The following is a 17785-nucleotide window of genomic DNA, read 5'->3' on the forward strand; positions in this document are numbered from 1 at the left end:
AAAGCTGAGGGTCTGGGCTCCCAAGGCGGTGTGAGCAGAGGGAAGTCTGCAGGCTGGAAGCAAAACACTGTCCTGGTGGGTGCAGGGGTGTGTCTGCCTGGGTCCGTCCCTGGCACAGTGCCAGGCCTGAGTCACGCTGCTCACAGATCCCTTCCTCCTCCTTGCTCTTCATTCACCTCCGCACTGCAGCCGAGGGAAGCTGGCCCTTGGTACCAGCGGCTGTTCTGGCCGTGGGCAGGCATGAGTAGAGGGGCCAGGGGCTGGCTGCCTGTCCTGCCTCAACCTTGCGTGGGCCTCCCTCCCCCTCCACTGAGTCCTGGATAATTATAACTCTGACCTAAGTGCCCTGTGACGCCACACCCCAGCCAGCCCTGCCCAGGAGACGCAGCACCCAGGTAGGGGAGAGGCTGGGGAGGAAAGACAAAGTTCCAGTGTGTGTGTGTGTGTGTGTGTGTGTCCCTGTGGTAGGGCTGGGGATTCTGGGGCTTGTGAGAAGAGGGGAGCGCCTGAGAAAGGAGCCTTGGACCTCTCTCTTAGCAGGTGTATGTCCTGCTGGCCTGCCAAGGCCTTCAGGTTGTCTGGGTGACAGGAAAGGGTGGGGAAGCCAGGTAGGAGCAGATAAGGTGCTTGAGGCAAAGCAGAAGGAGGAGGAGGAGGCGCCCCGAGCAGGTGCCCATGGAGACAAACAGAGCTAGGCCTGTCCTAGAATCACAGTTCCCTCCTCCCTTAAGAGCCTTCTGTCCCCCAGGTCCATGTCTCAGCCATGCTCCCTGTGGAGGTGCCCCCACTCCACCTGGATCCCTCAGTGCTGCTGCTGCTGCAGTTGCTGGTGCCCCCCACATCTGCCTTCTTTCCCAACTTCTGGAGCCTCCTGGCTGCCCCCCGCTCCATCACCCACCAGGACCTGACAGAGGAGGCAGCGCTTAATGTCACTCTGCAGCTTTTCCTGGAGCAGCCACCCCCTGGCCGGCCACCCCTTCATCTGGAGGACTTCCTGGTGAGCATCCTGGACCCCATCACATCCCAACCAGATACCCCAATTCCCTGGGACCTCTACTTCTTCCCAGACCTGGTTGCCAAGGGAAGGGATGCTCCCCCAATCCTCAGCAACAGTACCCCAAGAGGTCTGGTCCTGGAAATCAAAAGGAGTCCTTCTTAAGAAAGGCCCAGGATTGTCCATCCCCTGTGTAACATGTTAGATGTCATCAAGTTGGCCCCAAGTCATAGTGACCCTATGTACAACAGAACAGAAACAATGCCAGTGTTTCTGTGCCATCCCCACAATTCTTGCTATGTTTGAGCCCATTGTTGCAGCCACTGTGTAAATCCATCTTGTTGAGGGTCTTCCTCTTTTTTGCTGACCCTCTACTTTACCAGGCATGGTATCTATCTCCAGGGAATGGTCCCTTCTGACAACATGACCAAAGTAAGTGAGACCAAGTCTGGCATTCTCACTTTTATTTTTATTGTGATTTGGGTGAAAGTTGAGTGAGCAAATTCAATTTCCATACAGCAGTTCATACACATTTTGTTTCATGACATTGACTGCAATTCCCCACAATGTAACAGCTCTCTTCTCACTTCCTCCCCATAGTTACTTCTTCCCTGTGTCCTTTCCTCCCATGCAGTCCCACCACCCCTACCCCCTGCTCTCCTTGTGCAAACACTACCCTTCTGTTCTCCTGTGATTGGTCAGTTGCTCTAAGGAGCTACCTGATGTAAATGTTCACCCCATATGCCTGTCTATTGTTTGGCTAGTGGCCATTCTTACTTCTGGCTTACTTCGAGACAGATTCACAACCCCCACCACTCATCTGCCAGTTTGTCCTACTGTGGTGGCTTTCATGAGTCTGGAAGCTACACCACTGGTATTTCAAATGCTAGCAGGGTCTCCCATGGTGGGCACGTTTCAGCAGGGCTTCTAGACTAAGACTGGGAAGAAGGACAGGGTCATCCACTTCTGAAAATATTGGCCACTGAAAACCTTATGAATAGCAGTGAAACACTGTTTGATATAGTGCCGTCTCCTGTAGACCCCACATTACTCTCAATTCCTTTCATACCCAGCCTTGAATGCCAGTTGCTCAGGTAAAGACAAGCAATGATCCAATCCAAGGGTCTTCCCTGTAGCCTTTGTTCACTACCACTCTCCCCAGGGCCGCACCCTTCTTGCCGATGACCTCTTTGCTGCCTACTTTGGGTCTGGATTTCCTTCCCGGCGGTTCCGAGCAGCCTTAGGTGAGGTGTCTCGTGCCAATGCAGCTCAGGACTTCCTGCCAACTTCCAAGAATGACCCTGACCTGCACTTTGATGCTGAGAGGCTGGACCAGGGTCGCACACGCCTGGTGACAGCTCTAAGGGAGACCCTGGTGGCATCCAGAGCCCTTGATCACACCTTGTCCCGGCAGCGTCTTGGGGCTGCCCTTCATACCTTGCAGGTGAGAGAGAACAGAGATGCAAGTTAAGATAATGGTCAGAAGGGTCTTCTCTTCCAGTGTTCCTATCTCTCAGATGGAGAACTTTCTGATGGTACCTTCTTCATCTCCTATTCTAGAAGGGATTGGGGCACTTCCTACAAATGCCCTGAGGCTATTTTCTAATCCCCCCCCCCCCAAATGGTAGCACTTCCTGTGGAAACAGCAATAAGGCCATTGTGGCTAAAGAGAAGTGAGGGTGAGAAGAGAAGGTGATGAAGTTGGAGAGGCGAAGGGGAGCAGCACATTGTGTAGGGCCTTGTAGGCCATTGGAAAGTCTGAGTGAGATGGAAAGAAACACTAGAGGAATTCTCGCTTTGAGTAAAACTAAAAAATAAATTAATGAATGAATAATTAATTGTTCCGGGCAATGATGAGAGAGCAACAGAGAGAAGCTGAGGTATCTGACAGAAGCATTGGGGATGGGCGGCCTTCTGGATGAGGAACTTGAGGGAGTGGCATGTTAGGGCTGAAGATGTAAGAGCAATCAGACTAGTGCCTCACTCCTCTTCTTCCATCCCTCGGGGACAGGATTTCTACAGCCACAGCAACTGGGTGGAACTGGGGAAGGAGCAGCCACACCCTCACCTCTTATGGCCAAGGCAGGAGCTCCAAAGCCTGGCACAAGGTACAGACATAACCCAGGTGGTAAATGGAAGCCCACGGAGCCACATCCTCTCTATCTACCCAGCCACAGTGTCACATGACATAAGCTGTGGCATCACTTCATCTCTGGAAGGACCTGTGAGCTCCCCTAGTCCAACCAAGGGCCAGGGCAATTATGTGACTTCCCCAAGGTCACACAGGGAAGGACAGAGCCAAGACCAGATCTCCAGACCTTAATTGAGTGCTTGGCTTTCGTGTGGCTTCCTCTCGGTACTGGGTCACACAGTGCCTTCTCACAGCCCTCATCCTCCCAGCTAGACTAGGAACCACAAGCTGCCTCCTGTGCCTTAACAAGTTCACTTCCTGTCCACACCTCACAGAAAGTATAATCCCCATAGGATGGGATCCCACACTTCCTGGGTTTCTAGCATAGTCACAGCCTCAACCACACAGTCTCACTGCCAGCTCATGAACTTTGAGTTTTAGTTCTAAAAGCCTAGCCCTGTTGCCCACAGGCTTTTCACTTTGTTCCAGTTGGGAGGAAAAGCCAAAAAAGGCCAGGGGGAAGGGGATATAAGTTGGGGTAGGGGAATTTTGGGTTCTTACCTCTTGTCCTCTCTTCACAGCAAGTGACCCTACCTGCTCCAATTGTGAGCAGCTAAGCTGCCTTGGGAATTTGCTGGACTTCCGGCTCCTCACCTCTGGCTACTTTGGAACACATCCACCCAAACCTCCAGGTACCAGACACAAAAGCCTCTCAGAAGCTGATCCTTTCCCTTGACATCTCAGTGCTATATAAACCCTCATCCCATTTCCTGTGGCATCACTTCCTAGAAGAAGGACAGGATATTGGGAATGGGATGGGTGGATAAAGGCCCACTGAGGTACCCATGACCACTGGGGTGGGGGCAACTTTTTTTTTTTAATTGTTATTATTTTTTATTGTGATTTGGATGAAAATTTACAGAGCAAATTCACTTTCCGTACAGCAGTTCACATACACTTTGTCTCATGACATTGACCACAATTTACCACAATGCAACAGCTCCCCTCGCACATCCTCCCTATAGTTACCTCTTCCCTGTGTCCATCCCTCCATGCACTCCTGCCCCCTGAGCTGTCTCCCTGTGCATAAGCAGCCCTTCTTTCTCCCATGATTGTTCTCTCCAAGGAATGTATCTACCTCAGGGAAATGTTCAACTCATATACCTATTATTGGCTGGAAGCCACAGGTGTGGGTTCAATTCTAGACCTGAAGGGCAGCTAGGGTCATAGTCTCCAGTGGTTCCACCAGGCTCTATTGGACCAACAAACCTGGTCCCCTCCCCTTTTTTTCCTCCAAATGATTTTGAGTTTTGTTCCACATTGTTCTCCCTCTCTATCCAGGATCTCCTTCATAGATCCCCTTCCAAGTGGATGACACCATCTAGTTCTTCTGGTCTCATAGTCGTATAGGCTGCAGATTGGATGGTGTACCAGTCACTAGGACTAATTGTTTCCATGAATTTTTGGTTTTCTTCTTTCTTCTTTGCTCTGGACGAGGAGAGACCCATCGTTGCATCTAGATGGCAGCTTGCAAGCTTTTAAGACCCCAGTCGCTACTCACCAAAGTAGGAAGTGGAACAATGTTTTGTGTACTATGTTATGCCAATTGAGCTTGATATCCCTTGTGACTATGGTCCTGAGCCCACAGGTTCAACTACTAGGTCCCTCTTGGTAGCTGGCTGTGACCAAACAGTGACTACAACCTTGCCCCTTGTCAGCTCTACTATACACTGGGAATTCAGATCATACACATAAACTTATAGGACCATTGTCTGCCAACCCTATACATGTTCTTGGGTACACTCCCTGCTTCATAGAGATACCTACTAGTTCAGCCTGTCCACCCATCCATCTACCATATACCCATGTTTGCCTTCATTGACGACACCATACTATATGTACAAAACGGTTCATCTTTGTTGTCTGTACCTCCCACATGCCTCTCTCTGTCTTTCTCTTCCTCAATGCCACAGTAATGATCACTCACATTTGGTACATTGGGGGCAACTTCTTGCTTAGCTGGTAAGATTTCTCCGTTGCCCATGAACAGCTTTTGGAGGCTAACTGGAGGGATCAGGGATCCACTTCATGCTGTGGTGACTGACCCCCCTCCACATTTGCCCTCCACAAAAAAAAAAATAACCATTCCTTGCTGATCCTTTGCAGAGGTGAGTGAGGATCAGGCCAGGTCAGGTCAGAAAGGGCATCATTTTCTCAGGAAACAGTGGATTTTTGACCTCCACCCTCCAGGATTCCTTTCCCTATCCCAGGGAAATGTAGCCATGGGGGCCATTTTGACCGGAGCAGTGCACAGCCACCCCGGGGAGGCATCAACAAGGATAGCACATCCCCAGGCTTCTCTCCCCACCATGAGCTGCACCTCCAGGCTGCAAAACTGGCCCTTTTGGCCTCCATCCAGGCTTTCAGTCTCCTGCGAAGCCGCCTGGGAGACAGAGATTTTTCCAGGTGAGTGGCCTCCTAGAGCTGGGTTCCCTGGTAGGTAGGTGCTCCTGGGGGAGCTGAGAAACCTAGGGTTGGGGACAAACATGCAGACCCTTCATTGGGTCTTTTCCCTGTTTCCCAGGCTGCTAGATATCACCCCAGCCTCCAGCCTGAGCTTTGTCCTGGACACCACGGGCAGTATGGGTGAAGAGATCAATGCTGCCAAAATCCAGGCTCGCCACATTGTGGAGCAGCGTCGAGGCAGCCCTATGGAGCCTATGCACTATGTTCTGGTGCCTTTCCATGACCCAGGTAACCATGTCTGGGCAGGACAGCAGAGGGAAGGAAAGTCTAGGGCAGGAGGTGGAAAAGTGGGCTTCATAGTTCTAGTTCTTTAGCAAAATGGTGGAACATCCTGTGGTCCTGAATGGGTCTTTACTAGGTACATGTGTGTATATGGGAAACAATCAGGCCTTTCTTCCACTGTTTTCAAAATGGCAGCATTTTCCATGAGGTGTTTCCCCCACACACACCAATACTGTTTTGATGTTGTTGTTTTAATTTTATTTATTATGGGAAACTTACAGGTAATAAAACACTTGCCATATTTCTACAATCTTCATGTGTACAGTTCAGTGTTCCATATGAATTTAATGCATGATTCATGCTTAGGCAGATGGCCTCTACTTTCTTAAGCATCCATACTAATAAGTAATTTTCAATTCTATTTCCTGTAGGCAGAGATGGGGGATTGGTGGGCCCATGCTTCTGCAAAGTGTCTGAGACAAATAGTTATATCATAGTTTTTCCCCCACTGAAATGGAAATAAAAAATCTGGTATGGGTTGACCAGTCTTGCTGTATGTCCTTAGGCTGGTCCTTTAACCTCACTTTGTTTCAATTTTGTCATCTATGAAATGGGTCAGTATACTTGCATTACAAGGAGCCCTGGTAACACAGTGGTTAAGCACTTGACTGCTAACCAAAAGGTTGGTGTTTGAACTCACCAAGTGCTCCACAGGAGAAAGATGTGGCAGTCTGCTTCTGTAGAGACTTAATGCTTTGGAAACCCTATGAGGGCGGTTCTACTCCATCCTACAGGGTTGCTGTGAATCGCAATCGATTTGACAGAAAAGGTTTTGGTTGGTTTGGTTTTTATACCCATCTTATCCTGCCTGTCTTGCCAGGGTTGAAATAGTGATCAAATAAAATGCCTACTGGGATTTCCCAAAGAGCAGGGTTTGAGTATGATTTATCTATATAAGTCTCATAGTGGCTGGCACTTAATAGGGACTTATACCATGTTCGCTGAAGATGTGAATGAATGGTTAGGAATTTAGCATTTATTATGTGTCAAGGCACTATTCTAAGATTTATAAAATCAATTAATATAATCTTCTCAATAACCCTCTGAAATACTATGATTGTCTCTAACTTTTCTGATGAGGAAACTGAGGCCCCAGTTGCTTTTTTATACATACACATACCCAATAAAGGGCAACTCAGGAACATAAAAGGTGCCACGTTTTGTTAATGGAGTGGAGCCATGAGGCCCAATTTCCCAGCAGAGTCACCTAACCCTTGGCCTGTCCTGTACTAACAAGTATTGTTGTTGTTGTTGTTATGTGCCATCGAGTCGGACCCGACTCATAGCAACCCCTCCTTGGGTTTCCGAGGCAGTATCACTACGGAAGTAGGATTGCCCAACCTTCCTTCCGAGGAGTGGCTGGTGGGTTTGAACCGCCAGCCTTCTGGTTAGCAATCAAGTGCTTTAGCCACTATGCTACCAGAGCTCCTACTAACAAGTATAAGGAGCCCTATAAATATAATATTGTTATTTCAACATTTGTCCACCCCAGGAGCATAGCAGACCTCTCAACTGGGAAGGTATCCCTGGGTGGGAATGAGGGGAGCCCTCTCCTCACTCACCTCAACCTTTCCCTGTCTCCAGGATTTGGCCCTGTCTTTACAACCAGTGACCCAGACAGTTTCTGGCAAGAACTCAATGAGATCCATGCCTTGGGAGGTGGAGACGAGCCTGAGATGTGCCTGTCAGCTGTGGAGGTCTGGCCCATCCCTTCTCCTTCTCTTCTCATCCCCTTCTTCCTAGGCCTTGCCACCAAGAGAAACTAGAGCCTTCCTGGGACACCCCTCCCCTAGTCTTCCCAACTTCCTTCCCCACCTTCACTTCAGCATTCCAGGGCCTATGTCTTTCTACTTTGTCCTTCCTTGGTCTCCCCATCTCCCTGCCACTGTCATTTTTAACACCAGCCCCTTTCCTCCCTGCCAGCTGGCCCTGCTGCACACACCTCCACTCTCAGACATCTTTGTCTTCACTGATGCCTCCCCTAAGGATGCGCTTCTCACCAATCGGGTGGAATCTTTGACTCAGGAGCGACGCTGCAGAGTGAGCATAGCTGGTGGGAGACACTATGTTAGCTGCTCAGTGATGTGGGAGACCCTGTGACGACAACTTCATAACCTATCACACCATACTTTGGTGGTAGAGCAGCCTTGGTGGGATGGGGAGAAGCAGGCAGTGAGTATCATGGTTCCCAATACCTTTAATATTCAAGAAAGTGAGGCCCTACCCTTAATGTTGGATTCATATTTAAACCTGTTCCAGTAAACTATTCGAAGGACTGGAGATATAGTTGCCAAATGTCTACTGTGAATAATTATGGTGACGGTTACAAGGGGGTGGCCAACTACTAACTTCAGTTACTCGGGGAGTTGTGTCATTGGAGACCCCACATTAGCAGCCAGAGGGTAGACAGAGACCTTATCACCAATCATCTCCGTAGAAAGCTTGAGCACAGGAGATCCCTCATTCATGATGGTAGATGGTACTTGGACACCACAAGTACTAGGCTCTCTCTGCCATAGGTGACGTTCCTAGTGACTGAAGATCCATCGAGGGTTAACATTCGGGCCCGGCGTGAGGTCTTGTCCCCTCTGCGTTTTCAACCATATGAGTCGATAGCCCTAGCCTCAGGAGGAGAGGTGATCTTCACCAAAGACCAGCACATTCAGGATGTGGCAGCCATAGTTGGGGAGAGCATGGCTGACCTGGTGAGTAAGTGTGGGGGCCAGAACTGAGGAGATGAGTGAAACTGTCATCTCTCTCTTTCTCACAGTCAAAAGGGGAATAGATCCCACTGCTGTATTGCCATTCCAGTCAGAAAAGTGGGAAAGGAAACATCTGCTCCTCTGAAATTCATGGCTACCCACTTCCATATTGCTTCTTCCATATTAGTACCACTCCCCACCTTAATCACCAGTATTCTGTCCTTCAGAATGCCATCTTTAAAGGGGAGACAGGAAGTGAACACCCATCCTTAATCCCTTGCCCACAAGCCTGCCTTGACTATAATAATCTCACCCCTGATCCTGTGCCCCTCTCTCACTGGTACCCTTCTTCATGTGTGACTTAGTTTCTTTCTGTCTCTGTCTGTATTTCTCATCTGTTCCTACTGCATTCCATATTTTATCTTCTCCCCTGTGTTTTGTTCCTGCCCATCCCCCAAGGTGACCCTTCCCCTGGAGCCCCCTGTTGTGGTGCCTGGGAGGCTGCTTATATTCAGTGTGGATGAGCTGCTACAGAGGATTACAGTCCGGATCCATGGGGAGATCAGCAGTTTCTGGATCAGGAATCCTGCAGGTACCTCCATGTTTTTGTCTCAAGGGAGAGGGAAGAACAGACACAGGAGAATGAGGGGAGATGTACTAGGGAAATGGGAGAGGGGACTTCAGATCTGGGACTTGAAGGGAAGAAAGAAAAGGAATTATCTCATGTGGCAATCTCTTGTCCCCTACCCTCAGGGGTCTCCCAGGACCAGGAGGAAGGTGAGGGACCCTTAGGTCACACTCGACGCTTTGGGCAGTTCTGGATAGTGACTATGAATGACCCCCCACAGACAGGGACCTGGGAGATCCAGGTTACAGCTGAGGGCACCCCCCGGGTGAGAGTACAAGGTAAGGAGAGAGACTCCTGTGAAGGGGAAGGGGAGCTGCAGATCTCAGAGAGCTGTAGCAGTTACATTCATCTCAGGAAGTTCTCCACTGCCTTTGTCCTTCCCCAGCTCACACCTCCCTGGACTTCCTCTTCTACTTTGGGATCTCAGTGGAGGATGTGCCCCACCCTGGCCTCTACCCCTTGACTCAGCCAGTTGCAGGTACACCTGTTCCCCGCCCTCCCCTATCTTGTTCATTAATCTTTTAAAAATATATATTTTTTAAAACTCTTGCAATATAGTTTACATACAGTAAAGTGCACTAGGGAGCCCAATGGCGCAGTAGTTAAGAAATCAGCTGTTAACCAAAAGACACCAGCCACCATCCATGGGAGAAGGATGTGGTGGCAGTCTTGGAAACCCTAGGGGGCAGTTCTACTCTGTCCTATAAGGTCATTATGAGTCTGAATTGATGGCAACAGAGAGATAGAAGGGAGTTTAAAGTATACTTATCTTCAATGTAGAGCTTGCTGGATTTCATATATATCAATCCATGTAACCATCACCCATTTCAAGATACAAAATGTTTCCAGCACCCCAGAACTCCCTCCTGACCCTCTCCATCAGTACTCCCCAGAGGTAACCCCTTTTCTCCATTCATACTCCCCAGAGGTAACTCTTATTCCGAGGGCTGTTCATCTTTTTCCCTGTGTTGCTGAATCTCACGCAAATCACTCTTCTCCTCTTCCCCTGTCCTAGGTCTCCAGACCCAGCTGCTGGTAGAGGTGACAGGTACTGGCAACTCTGGTAATCATGGGCCGCATTTCTCCCACGTCATCCTTCGAGGGGTCCCGGCGGGCGACGAGCTGGGCCGGGTGCCCTTGGAGCCCACGGGGCCCCGGGAGCGAGGTTTCCTCGCAGCGTCGCTGCCGCCCACGCTGCTGTCCACGCCTGGACCCTTCTCTCTGGAACTGATTGGCCAGGACAGAGCGGGGCAGGGCCTGCACAGGGCAGCCCTCCAACCCTGCACTGTGGCCCCTGTGCTTCTGGAGGTGAGACACCAGGGGAGGGTGCTGCTGGGGCTCGAGCGAGCTGGGCTACATTGTCCTCTGACTCCGGTTCACCTCCGCAGCTCAGTGGCCCCCCTCATTTCCTGACGCCGGGCAGCAAGGCCCCACTCAGCCTCCATATCGCCAGCTTCTCAGGCCCTCAGGATCTCTACCTAAGGACATCAGTGAACCCCAACTTCCCCCTCACCTCTAATCTCTCCAGGTGAATCCCTTGAACTCTTCGGCTCCCTTCTAGCCCCACCTATTGGTTCCTGGGCGTGGGACTCTGGCCCCTCTCGATTGGTCCTCAGATTCCTCGCCCTCTCTCCGCTGTTTGGCTCCGCCCCTTATCCCTCAGTACAGTGGAATCTGGCGCTTCAGCAGGTTGTCTGCGTTCACTCTCCAGGGTTCATCTGGGACAGAATGAGTCTGCCTGGGGTCGCCTGTGGCTAGAGGTCCCAGATTCAGCTGCCCCGGACTCAGTGGTGATGGTGACAGTAAGTGCAGCAGGTCGAGAAGCCAGCTCAATGCCCCCGACCCATGCCTTCCTCCGGCTCCTGGTGCTGGCCCCAGCCCCACAGGTAAGATGTCACCCCCCGCAGCCGCGTGGATTCCGACTCATAACGACCCTATGTTGTTGTTATTTGCCGTCGAGTCGGCCCCGACTCATAGTGACCCCTCCTTGGGTTTCCGAGGCAGTATCACTACGAAGTAGGATTACCCAACCTTTCTTCCGAGGAGTGGCTGGTGGATTTGAACCGCCAGCCTTCTGGTTAGCAGTCAAGTGCCTTAGGCATTATGCTACCAGAGCTCCTGAATATATAACGACCCTATAGGATAGAGCAAAAATGCTCCATAGTGTCTCCAAGGTTGTAAATCTTTATGGAGGCAGACTCCCACATCGCATTCTCCTGCAGAGTGGGTGGTAGAGATTCTAACCACCTACCTGTTGGTTAGAAGCCGAGCACTTTAACCATTGTACTACCAGGGCCCCTAAGGAGACGGCAATGTGGGCTGAAGTTCGGTGCAGTCCTAGCCCGGCCTTGACGGTGTCTCCTTTTGCCCTCTAGGACCAGTTCGCTGCCTCTACCCGCTCATCCAGCCCTGTCAGCACCACTGCCTCCAGCCCTACTTTTAGCCCCTCCACTTTGGTGACTCCCAGCAGGGCTGGGGGAAGGATGACTGACAGCCCTTGGTGGGGCACAGTTGGAGGGGTGCTGCTTCTGTTTGGCCTGGCCTCCTGGTAACACAACTTCTAGGGGGATGGTTTTCCAGTGCTCTTTTCAGTCTGCCCCATTGGTGAGAAGGGAATATGGGCCTGGGGCCCCCACCCTCTAAGCTGGGATGGAGGTTTTCCTTCTCATATACTCTGTCCCTTCTCTTTCTTAAGAACTGTAAGTCTGGGGTAGAGGGCGATGGATTTTCCCACAATACACTTTCCCCCCTAACCCTGTGGAAACCAAACCAAACTTACTTTCGGAGAATATTGCTTTCTAGTTCTCCATAGCATCTTTATTCTACTACCTATTCATGCTCGTCCAGGCTCAGGTAGAACAGAAAGTATTGGGGAGGAGACTAAGGTGGGGAGTCGGGTAAGAGGGTACCAGGAAGTGCTTTTATAGAATTTTTTAAATTTGAAACTACAGAGCAGCTGCTATTTTATTTTTGTATTTAAAGCTGAAGGACATTTTCAATAAACATGTCTTCTCCCTAGAGAGATTTCAAAGAAAGATCATTTTTTGCACATCGTCTAGGAGAGAGTGAGGGCATGAGACATCAAAAAGATGAAATGGAAGTAAGCTTTCAGGAGCAGAGGAGAAACCACATCAAGATGTCTGAACTTCAGCTGACCTACCACCTAACCCATTTAGGGGTTTAAGCTAAGAAGAATAAGAGGCTGAGGGTTCTGACTTGGCCTATTCCCTCACCAGACTGAGAGGAATGGGAGGAGGCCTTAGACAAGGGTAGGGCCCCTCTGCCCCTTGGGCTCAGCCATCTTCTCCTCTGGCTGGATGACTCCTCTCTGCTGCCTTGAGAACTCCTGGAGAAGAGGAGAAAAACAGCCTGGACATCAGAGCTCCTCCCTGCTCCATGGGGTGAGGGCTTCTCTCCCCACATCCCTACAGTTTACCTGTTGCTGCCAAAAGTTCTGCTTTCTTGGCCCTTCCAGGGTGTTGCAGGAACTAGCCTTGTTCAATGGATGTGGGGAGAACTGGGGGGAAATTAGCTGTGTTTTCTGTTAAACTTGTATTGACCCCAACAGCCCCCCAAATCCCTATTTCCCAAAAGTCTAGACTAAAACCAATAAACTCACCTTCCCCTCAATCAGATTCTGCAAGCAGATGTTCACCTTTTGAATCTGGGATAACTCGGGGCCACAAGGCTCTGAGTGTAAATCTGTTAGAAAATTCTAAGAAGGCGGAGTTGGAGGATGACAAGATGGGGAAAACCTGAGGTCCACCTGCCATTCATCTCATATTCCCACAGGACATTCCTTTCCACATGGGCCACCTCATCCCAGTGGGTGGGAAAATCCAATAGTCTGCACCTCCATCTTTCAACATTCTAGTACCTCCATCCCTTCATATAGCACAATACCCCCTTTCTCTATTCTTTATGGATCTGCCCTGTCTGCCTCTGTGCCATAGGAATAATCCAGGCCACTCCCCCATCTCAATGGAATGATCCAAATCATATCCCTCTGAATGGAGTGCAGACCAGCCTCCTCTATCTCCAACAATGGACACTACCTACCACTCGGTGGCATTCTGTCATTACAATGCTGCCTCTCATTTATGATTCCCACCCATTAACTCTTCCCTTTCCAGGATGGTCTCAGGCTGTGTCCATACATTCCCCGCCTTGCCCCCACTACAGAGGGGCAGCCTGTACCTCACCAATGGCCCCCAGATGCAGCTGCTGCCTCTGTGCCTCCCTCAGATGGCCCCCAAACCAGGCCTGGCAGTGTTCCAGTAGCTCCAGCCCCTGCCACAGGGCATCCTGTTCTCTCTCCAGGGCCTGCATCCTCTGAAGCTGGAAAAGGCAGGAAGCAGAAGTTGACTCTGGATCACTGCCCTTCCTCTCAGCCCCTGGCTGGGTTCATTGTCTGGTCACTTGGTGTGAGCCCAGATTGACCACTGAGGATCTAGAGGGCAGGGGAAGGGGGAAGGCTTATGAGTCTCTAAAGTTGAGTGGAAATATGGTGGGGGGCAGATCGAGGGAGGGGGCTTTCCCCTAGCTAGTACTCACCCAGAGGAAGAAGCTCTGGGCCCCTGGGTCTTGGCGGCTTGTCTCCAGCGGCAGCAGCAGGACCGTGTAGGGAGCCTGCACCAGAGGCAGCCCACCAGAAGCTCTGCTCCCCATGGCTCTGAGGTGGGAAGGGTAAAGCCACTCCCTCTGGTGCAGCTGGGCTGGTCCCTGCCCCTCCCCCCCGTCTGTATCCATCCTGCCTTTTCTTTCAGCCTCTCAGGGCCTTCCCTGCTGTGTCTGTCTGAAGTTGAGATGTTCCTACTTATGGGGGAGAAACACCATCTCCCTCAGCTCCTTTGTCTTCCCTCAAATCTGTTTTCAGGACCCCTGAAGTGCGTTGTTCTCATGAACTCCCCTGGATAGAATCCAAGGGTCTGTCTCCCTACAGCAGTGTCAATGTATTTTTAATGAGGCAGGACAGGTCCCTCTGTGGACTCCTGCTCGGTGTTTCAGCTCCTTCCCATTCTCTTGTTTTGTTTTGACCGGCCTAAGGAAACAGTAACTGTATCCAAAACAAATTTTATTCCTAATATGAAATAAAATGTCCAGGGAAACTTAGAACTCTGGATCCGAAAAAGATAAGGAAACAAAGAGGGCATGTGATATACCACTGGGGTCTTGGGAACTTGGCGAGGGCAGAGGAAGGGCTCTCAGAGGATGGAGGTGGCCACAGGCAGCACTTCCTGACTCATGAAAATGTCCAAGTCCAGGTCAGGGTCTTCCAAATCCAGTTTCAAAAATTTATCCACTAAGGTCTGGCAACTGAAAGGGAGAGAGATGGCAAGATTTATGGGGGGAGAGGTAAGTGGGTCTTTTAGTAGAGGGGAGCGGGAAGAGGCACAGAAAACCTGAGGCCTTGAAGATAAAGGGATTTCAGTAAGAAGAATGGCTCCCTGAAGGGTAAAGTGCTGGAGGAAGGCTGGCTGGGTCCCTGAGAAAGGGAAAAGGGTGCAGGAGAAGATGCTACAGAGAACAAGGACACTGGGCCACATACTCACTTTTCCATTTGAGTCTGTTTTAGCAACTCCTTGACAGGCTTGATAGGTTTTCCACTGCGGATTAAGTCTGAGACCTAGGACCAACAGGAAGGGAGAGACAGGATGGGGTCTCAGGTAAGAGAAGAATTAAGGATCAGAAACCTTGTGGGCCCAGAAACCTAGGTCCCTGAGAAGAGCAGGGACAATGAGAAGGGATCCCTGGGAGAGAGGTGATTGGACATTTGGATACCATCACCTCCTTGCCACGAGCAATGAGTCTGTCAGGAAGCCCAGCCTGGGCAGCTGTGTGGGAAGCATGGCTGGCATTGGCAACACCTTCGCAAATTTTGTAGAAGAAGACAAGGTCGTCTCCATCCTCACAAGTCTCCATGGTCTCAAAAGAGAATAAATAGTATGTTATTGATCATCCTGCTTCTTGCCCTGAAACCCTTGGCCAATCCCTGAAGGTAAAAGGAAAAGGGACATGGTGCTTGTGCTCAGGGAGCCACTGTTCTGTTGAAGGAGCTGATCCCCACCTTGGGAAATACCCAGCTTAGGGGCCCCTACGGGCTAGATTGATTTCCTCACCAAATACTTAATGAGGGGTCCTTGTGGCAGCAGCTGTAACTGAACAAGGCTCAGAAAGTTGGTGGCCACAAAGATCTGTGGGCACTGGGGTCCACGTGCCAGCCAGTGACGGAGCACTGCCGCCAGAAGCGCGAGCCCGTCCACCTGTGTGGAGGGCAGGAGTTTGGGTGTGGTGTGGGCAGCCCATATGCCCCCTCCACCTGCCCTGCCTTTCTCCATCTCCCACTGTTTCTCTTCTGCCTACCATCCCTATTCTTCCCCCAAGGCCCAGCTTCATCCTCATACTCCTTCATCCTCCTCCATTTGCCCTTCCTTAGTTTCTCATTACTTTTTCCCCTCACCGTGTTGGTTCCCTTTCCAAATTCATCAATAAGGACCAAAGACTTCTCAGTGGCATTGTTCACTGCTTTTGCCACCTGCTGGACATGAGTAGGACAGAGGAGCATTTGGTTAGCATCTGAGAGAGGCTTGTAACACACCACAATGTGCCTGTGAATAAAGCTGTTTGTATATGTGTCCACTTTACTGGAGTATAGGTTCTTTCATGGCAAGGTGTATGTTTTGTTCATCACTTTATTGGCAATAGTGCCTTGCACAAAGCAGAAGTTCAGTAAATGTTTATGGTATTGATTCTGCCAGTCTGTGAACTGTATGTTCCCTGCCCCTAGTGTAGAGGGCATGTAGGCTAAGAGAATGATTTTCTTGCTCTGAGCATTTTTCAGGGTGGAGTTCCTTCCCCACTACCCCCTTCCCACAATTCCACCTCCCTTTGCACCCTCTGACCTGGTTGAGGTCGATCATGAAGGTGGAGAGGCCAAGGGAGATAGATTCACAGCTATGGATTCGGGTGAAGATGGCATCGACTGCCCCGATTTCGGCCTCCTCTGCTGGCACGAAGCTGCCCACCAGAGCCATGAATGTGATCAAGCCTACCTGAACAAGGGAGGAGATAGGGCCTGGGGCCTTATGTGAGGGCTGAGGTGAGGTGAGGCTAACCTGAGAGTGTGAATGATAGACCAAGGAAAGGTGGACAGAATTCAACAGAAGATAAAAGGTAATAAAACACACTGTTCCTCTCGTAATCCTGATCACTGCTCCTTAGGCTCACCTTGGAATGGGCAGAGATGTACTTGGGAAAGGATTGTACCTATTCAGAAATGGGTTAAGGGAACTCAGGCCATGGAAATATCTATCAGATCTGAGAATGAAACATGTGAGGTAGAGCAGCAGCATGTGTGGGCTATGGTCTTTTCATGACAGATGGGGTCAGGACAGAGGGGAGAAGAGCTAAAGGAACCTGGTTAGCTACGAGGTGGGGAGTGAAGGAGGTAGAGAAGATCCTAGAGGCCCAGGTTGCAGGGATTCTCACCTGTTTGAGGTATATGCTCTTCCCTGAGGAGTTGGGCCCAGTGATGACTCTGATCCTTTCTTTGTCCCCAGCACATTCTACAGAGTTGGGCACGAAGGTTCTGGCACAGAGTTCCATCAGAGGATGTCTGCAGTGGGTGAAGAGGCACCCTGCACTAGACCCATGGGCACAGGCAGATGAACCCCTCAGGAAATGGGGCCCAAAGGCTAGTTGTGTCTATGTCTCCACCCACTTTGTTCTCACCTGCCATTCTGGATTTGTACTCCAAGGAGTCTAGAGGAGTACCGGGGCCTTGAGTAGCCGTAGTCCCGGGCAGCACTGGCAAGAGCCAGGAGGACGTCCAGGCGGGAGGCAAGGTCCAAGACCCGGGTCAAGACAGCTGCCCGTGCCAGTATTTGGCACTGCAGCTGGTGCATCAAGAGGGTCTCCTGGTCTGGGAGCAGGTGAGTGAGGGAGTTGGGGATCAGGCCAGGAGAAAGTGAAGCAGAGACAAAGACCCTCAGAGTGACCTGGAAACAGGCTTGCAGGTACAGTCTGAAAGCCTAGGAGACACTCAGAGAAGATGCAGGGGCAGAAAGATGAAGACAGAAGGAAGAGAAAGAACCTGTAAGAATACTCTCCAGGCTGCCCACCCCAGCCCCTTGCTTCTCCTCACCCCGGATCTCGCAGTGCAGATCCCCCAGCAATGCATCCAGCTCCTTGGTTCGAGCACTACGATAGTGCAGCTTCTCCTCTGAGAGAAACTGGACACAAAGTTTCAAAGCTGTAGGCTTTGCTCCTCTTGTTCCTTTCTCTTCTTCCACCTTCCTAGCCCCACCTTTAGCCTCCCACCCCAACTTCTCTCTTCTTTGTCTTGTTGTTGTTGTTGTTATTTGCTGTCGAGTTGGCCCCGACTCATAGCGACCCCTCCTTGGGTTTCCGAGGCAGTATCACTACCGAAGTAGGATTGCCCAACCTTCCTTCCAAGGAGTGGCTGGTGGGTTTGAACCGCCAGCCTTCTGGTTAGCAGTCAAGTGCCTTAGGCACTATGCTAC

The 17785-nt window shown here is 50.7% G+C and overlaps 3 protein-coding genes across 3 annotated transcripts in view; 1 reads left to right on the forward strand and 2 right to left on the reverse strand.

The window, feature by feature from the left end:
• The first annotated feature begins 763 nt into the window (after nucleotides 1-763).
• Nucleotides 764-11815, forward strand: VWA7 (von Willebrand factor A domain containing 7). Its single transcript, XM_007951343.1, has 16 exons — nucleotides 764-997; nucleotides 2157-2438; nucleotides 3006-3102; nucleotides 3707-3817; nucleotides 5396-5591; nucleotides 5710-5879; nucleotides 7518-7630; nucleotides 7857-7973; nucleotides 8453-8638; nucleotides 9095-9227; nucleotides 9389-9541; nucleotides 9649-9741; nucleotides 10279-10571; nucleotides 10652-10791; nucleotides 10975-11149; nucleotides 11639-11815. Exons 1-16 carry the CDS (start codon nucleotides 764-766, stop codon nucleotides 11813-11815), a joined length of 2670 nt encoding a protein of 889 aa, XP_007949534.1.
• A 707-nt stretch (nucleotides 11816-12522) lies between these two features.
• Nucleotides 12523-13931, reverse strand: SAPCD1 (suppressor APC domain containing 1). Its single transcript, XM_007951450.2, has 5 exons — nucleotides 13818-13931; nucleotides 13461-13601; nucleotides 12883-12978; nucleotides 12700-12780; nucleotides 12523-12609 (listed from the first exon to the last, which is right to left on the reverse strand). Exons 1-5 carry the CDS (start codon nucleotides 13929-13931, stop codon nucleotides 12523-12525), a joined length of 519 nt encoding a protein of 172 aa, XP_007949641.1.
• Nucleotides 13932-14467: 536 nt separating this feature from the next.
• The window catches only part of MSH5 (mutS homolog 5), a 23108-nt gene continuing 19790 nt past the window's right edge, over nucleotides 14468-17785 (reverse strand). The window contains exons 16-24 of the mRNA XM_007951345.2: nucleotides 17407-17494; nucleotides 16995-17184; nucleotides 16752-16878; nucleotides 16166-16315; nucleotides 15724-15798; nucleotides 15383-15526; nucleotides 15051-15188; nucleotides 14816-14889; nucleotides 14468-14579 (exon numbers count right to left, since the gene is read on the reverse strand). Coding sequence (XP_007949536.1) covers nucleotides 14468-14579; nucleotides 14816-14889; nucleotides 15051-15188; nucleotides 15383-15526; nucleotides 15724-15798; nucleotides 16166-16315; nucleotides 16752-16878; nucleotides 16995-17184; nucleotides 17407-17494 — 1098 coding nt within the window. The remainder of the gene's footprint in view (nucleotides 14580-14815; nucleotides 14890-15050; nucleotides 15189-15382; nucleotides 15527-15723; nucleotides 15799-16165; nucleotides 16316-16751; nucleotides 16879-16994; nucleotides 17185-17406; nucleotides 17495-17785) is intronic.

The sequence above is a fragment of the Orycteropus afer genome, unplaced genomic scaffold (genome assembly GCF_000298275.1).
Source record: "Orycteropus afer afer isolate SDZICR_OR568_19922 unplaced genomic scaffold, OryAfe1.0 scaffold00294, whole genome shotgun sequence".
NCBI classification, from domain to species: Eukaryota; Metazoa; Chordata; class Mammalia; order Tubulidentata; family Orycteropodidae; genus Orycteropus; species Orycteropus afer.